At 40.7% G+C, this 5,764-nt stretch overlaps 1 protein-coding gene across 1 annotated transcript; it reads right to left on the bottom strand.

The window, feature by feature from the left end:
• Positions 1-1,155: 1,155 nt before the first annotated feature.
• On the bottom strand, positions 1,156-2,096 carry LOC113920964 (olfactory receptor 12-like). Its single transcript, XM_027591448.2, is given in 2 exon segments — positions 1,156-1,748; positions 1,751-2,096. Coding segments are annotated over 2 exon segments (939 nt in total).
• Positions 2,097-5,764: the final 3,668 nt, after the last annotated feature.

The following is a 5,764-nucleotide window of genomic DNA, read 5'->3' as shown; positions in this document are numbered from 1 at the left end:
CAATCTCCACCCAGAGGAGCTGAGAACTCGGGGCCCCGCTCCTCAGTGCACCCCCAGAGAAAAGCAGTTACTCCCATCTCCCTGGTCGCCGGCCGCACTCCATGCTCACTCGGCCTGTGACCGAGCGTTTCTGTCTCTGGCACCCAACCCCGTGTGGAGTCTCCAAACCCAGCAGATCCCTGCGGTGCGCTCCCGCGCTGCTCCTCCCCGGGGAGGAAGGGGAGTCTCCCCAGCTCTGCCGCTTGTTGGGTCCCTGCTGGAGGAGCAGTGGCCCAACTGGGCCGTGGATCACAGTTTATGGCAACCCCGAGCTGAGAGCCCACGCCTCAGCTCCGTCTCTGCAGCCGGCTTCCCCGCTCCAATATCTGGGAGCTCTGCTGCACTCAGGCACCCCCAGTTTTTCTGTGACCCCAAGGGTCATGAGACCACACTGTCCCGTGGGGGTTCCACCCCCCCGCTTAGCCACTGGAGTGACGTCCCTCAGCGGTGCCGAGTTCTAAAAGTTCCGATTTTGTGCTCCGCGGCTCTATCACTTGCCAGAAGCTGCCGACGGAGGCCCCCTTCCCCGCCATCTATCCTCCTGATTATCGCCTCGGATTCACTTCTCCGCACGTCCTACCTTCCAGTAAGTGGTTGCTTCTCTGTTCAGAGAGTTGTTGCTACTCTCTTCTTCGATCTCCTGTTGAGTTCGTAGGTGTTCAGAATGGTTTGATCCCTATTCAGCTGAATTCCTGAGACCAGATGTAATCCAGGTCTCCTACTCCTCTGCCATCTTTCCCCGCCCCTTGATGGATCCCTTTCTTACACATGTGAAAATTAACTCTTAAGAATCATAGACCTAAATACAAGAGCTTTACTGACGCATACATGGGCTTGTTCTAAGTCTTGAGCTACCATTTCTAATTCGTTCACTCGTAGTGGGCAAATCTTGGGGCCTGCAGCTGGATGGAGCCTGCGGCAGGCGCAGACAGGCGGCAGAAGCGTCCCAGACGGTACCGGAGGCCACAGCGGCATCGTCCCTCAAATGAATGAGTTTCTTAACATATCCAATTCCATCTGGAAGTGGAAGAGGTTTGAGGAGGTCCTCATAGTTCAGTGTCTCTCTGAGGCTTCCATCCAGCCTGCAGAACACACTGTTTCCCTCCAGCACATCCTTCACATGGCTGTGTATTTCTGGCCCAGCCTCTACAGGGCCTCCTTCACATCCTTGTTTCGCAGACTGTAGATGAGGGGATTGAGCATCGGGATGACCAGCGTGTAGAAGACAGAGACCACCTTGCCCTGCTCCATGGATTCAATTGCTCCTGGCTGGGCATACATGACAAAGACAGTCCCAACAAAGAGAGTCACTGCAGCCATGTCGGAGCCACAGGTGGAAAAGACCTTGCATCTCCCAGCTCCTGAGTGCATCCTCAGGATGGTCACTGTGATGTAGCCATAGGAGACGAGGACCACAAATGTCACACCTACAATGATGAGCCCACAGATACCAAACAAGAGAAGTTCACTGATGGCCATGTTGCCACAGGCAAGCTGGAGCAAGGGGGGAACATCACAGAAGAAGTGGTTGATGTGATTGGAGCTGCAGAATGGGAGGCGGAATGTGAAGCTCGTCTGCACAGCAGAGTTGAGGCAGCCTCCACAGTAGGTGCCTAGAACCAGGCGAGTGCAGGCAGAATGGCACATGGTGATGGGGTAGCGCAAGGGGCTGCAGATCGCCATGAAGCGATCATAGGCCATGACACCCCTTCAGTAGTGACCAGTAGGGAGAAAAAGAATAACTGGGTGGCACAGCCTGCAAAGGTGATGACCTTGGATGGGGAAAAGAAGTTGACCAGGGCACTGGGGGTGATGACAGATGAGTAGCACAAATCCAGGAAGGAGAGATTCTTGAGGAAGAAGTACATTGGGGAGTGCAGGTGGGCATCCAGGGTGATAATCATGATCATGGTGAGGTTCCCCAGCACAGTCATCATGTACAAGGCCAGGAACACAGCAAAGAGCAGGGCCTGGGTCCCCAGGCCACTCTCAAATCCCTCCAGCACAAAATCTTGAAAGTAGACCATGGAGAGGTTTCCATTTCTGTGGGGTGGCATAAGCCTCAGTCCTCACCAGGGGAATTACAGCTCCAGTATTGGCAGACTAAGTAGGTCAAGCTAAACTTCCTACTGAAGTCTGTTAAGAAAAGATAAACAACAAAAACAAAATCTCATTGAAGGTATAGGGAGTTAATGATTTAGTAAAAAATTACTAAACAAAACTCAAGATAAACACAGAGGCCCAGGGATTTCATTACTGAGAGCTTCTTTTTCCCTTGAGAAAAAAGGGAAGCCAAAATTGGCTTATTTTGAAGAGGAAGTCTGAGAGGCCAGGTGGCTAAGCAGTAAGATTTTTCCTGTCTTATAGAGCTAATGCTGACAGTGGTTGGTTACTAGGAACCACCCAGGATACACCATAAGAGTGATGTAAATAAGGAGTAGGTAGGCAGCGCAGCTTCTGACCATTTCAATCACTGAAATTGTATTAAGATGTGATGTGAGTGCTAGTGTCTCTGACACCTTGCAAAAATAAACATCTCAAGAGGAAGACACATTATCCTAGACCTCAGTGTTATCCATAAAAGTTTTGTGTATATACTGCTAGACACACAATTCAAAAATTGAGGAGTTCCTGCAATATGAATTAAAACTATAGAAATAATAGGAAAACCCAAAGAAGTTTCAGATTTTGGAGTTAACACACACAACTAATAAATCATTGAACATTATATCAAAAACTAGTACTGTATGTTGGCTGATTGGATTTAAATTAAAAAAATTAAAGTTATGTTTAAAGGATAAAATATGAGACTAAGAATTTTAGCAGAAATGTGGAAGTAATAGAATATGTAACTTTTTAAAAATACAATGACTAAAATTAGGAACTCAGCAAATGAATTTTACAGATTAGAAATAGCTAAAGAGAAAATCTGTGAACTAGAATACAGAAATGTAGAAAATATTCAGAGTGAAGCATTAAGAGAAAAAGGTTAGAAAAATCAGAAATGAAGGTTAGAGACTGAAGATATAGAGACATACATAGTATGAATTCCTAAAAAAAAGGAGGAAAGAGATAAATAGGCTGAATCAGAACTTGAAGAGAAAATGGCCAAGTATTATCTCAAACCAATCAAAGATATTCTACAGATTAATTAACCCTACAAAATCAAAGCAGGATTTATACAAAGAATACCACACTTAGACTTATCAGTAAAAATATTTAGAACCAAAATAAAGAGAAGAATATTAAAAGCAGCCTGAGAAAGAAGACATAGTCACTTCAGGGGCGCCTGGGTGGCACAGTTAGGCTTCTGACTCTTGGTTTTGGCTCAGGTCGTGATCTCAGGATTGTGAGACTGGGCCCCGTGGCGGACATGCCCTCGGCGTGGAGTCTGCTTGAGACTCTTTCTTCCTCTCCCACTGCCCCTCCCCCCAAAATAAATAAATCTTTTTTTTTTAAAAGAAGACATAGTTGCTTCAAAGTATCAACTTTAGAAGTAAGACTGACAATTGGCTTATGAGATTAAAAATGATGGAAAACAAAGTAAAAGGAATTATATTTTCCTTTGTTCAAAGAAAACAGTTACCAACTAGGATTCTATATCTACCCAAAATATCCTTCAAGACTCAAAGTGAATTTAGCAATAACAGTTTAAGACTTCAATACTCCACTTGCAATAATGAATAAAACAACAAAACTAAATATCAGCAAGGAAATGATGGATTTGAACAACATTATAAACCAAATAGACCTAACAGGCATATGTAGAACACACTGTATCCAACAACAGCAGAATACATTCTTCTCCAGTGCACATGGAACATTATCCTGGATAGACCATATGTTAGTTCACAAAGCAAGTCTCAATAAATTTTAAAAGATTTAAATTATACTAAGTATGTTCTCCAAACAAAATGAAATGAAATCACAAATCAACAACATAAGGCAATTTGGAAAACTTACAAATATGTGGAAGCTAAACAACACATTTTTAAATCACCAATGGGTAAAAGAAGAAATCACGATGGAAACTATAAAGTATTTTAAGATTAATGAAAATGGGAACACAACATACCAAAACTTAAGAGATGCAATGAAAGAAGGACTCAGAAATTTATAGCTATAAACACCAACATTAAAAAAAGATCTCAAATCAATAATTTAACTTTCCATCTTAGAAAGTAGAAAAAGAACACAAAACTAAGCTCAAGGTAAGTAGAAGGAATGAAATAAAGATTAGAGAAGAGATCAGTGAATTAGAGAAGTGTAAAATAATGCAGAAAATCAATGACACTAAAAGTTGGTTCTTTGAAAAGTTTAACAAACTTGACAAACTTTTAGCTAGATTGACCAAGAAAAAAGAAGACTTAAATTTCTTAAAATCAGGAATGAAAGCAGAGATGTGACTTCTGACCTTACAGAAATAAAAAGTATTGTAAGAACATATTAGAACAATTGTATGCCACATGTTAGCTAACCTAGAAGAAATGAACAAATTCCTGGAAACACACAAACTAACATAACCAACTCAGGGAGAAATAGAAAATCTGAGAAGACGTATAGCAAACAGATTGAGTCAGTAGTCAAAAAACTTTTCCAACAAAGAAAAGCTGAGGACCAGATGGTTTCACTGGTGACTTTTACCAAATTTTTCAAGAATTAACACAAGTACATCTCAAACTCTAAAAAATAGGATAGGAGAAAACATTTCTAATTCATTTCATAAGGTCTGTATTGTTTTTAACACTAAATTGAGACAAAGATACTGCAAGAAAATGAAGCTACAGATAAATATCTCTTATGAATATAGATACAAAGATCCTTAACAAAATACTAGCAAGCTAAATCCAGAAGACCATTAAAGGGATAATACAGCATAACCAAGTGAGAATTATCCCAGGAATGCAAGGGTGGATCAATATATAAAAATCATTCAATATAATACACCATACAAATGGAATTAAGGGGAAAAAAATACATGATCATCTCAGTAGATACAGAAAAACTACAAAACATTGCTGAAAGAAATGAAAGAAGACCTACATAAATGTAAAGGTATCCCATTTTCATGGATTGGAAGACTTAATACTGTTAAGATGCAGTATTCCCTAAATTTACGTACAGATTCAATGCAATCTTTTCCCAAATTTCCAATTGCCCCCCCTTTTTTTTGGCAGAAATTGACCCCAAATAGCCAAAACAATATTTAAAAAGAACAAAGTAGGAGAACTAACACTTCCTGATTTCAAAAACTTACGAAGAAGCAGAACAGTGTTGTGCTTGCACAAGGATAGACATAGACCAATGGAACAGAATCAAGAATCCAGAAATAAAATCACACATCTGTAATTTTCAATGAGGGGACCAAGGGCACCATTCAATAGTAAAAAATAGTCTTGGGTGTTGAGAAAACTGAATATCCACATGTGAAAGACTGCATTAAAAGCTTTTATAACATGTATAAAAATTAACTCAAAATGGACAAAGACCTAAATGCAAGTGCTAAAACTATAAAAATATTAGAGTAGAAAGAGACATCAGTGTAAATTATTGTGACTTGGGATTAGTCAGCAGTTTCTTAAATATGACATCAAAGCACAAACAACAAAATAGAAAAACTAAAAATAAATAGACAAATTGAACTTCATCAAAATTAAAATCTTGTGCATCAAAGGACACTATCAAGAAGATGAAAACAAAACCCATATCATGGGAGAAAATCTCG

Source organism: Zalophus californianus, chromosome 3 (genome assembly GCF_009762305.2).
Source record: "Zalophus californianus isolate mZalCal1 chromosome 3, mZalCal1.pri.v2, whole genome shotgun sequence".
NCBI lineage: Eukaryota > Metazoa > Chordata > Mammalia > Carnivora > Otariidae > Zalophus > Zalophus californianus.
The sequence above is the reverse complement of the archived record's forward strand: the minus strand, read 5'-3'. Positions and strand labels throughout refer to the sequence as shown.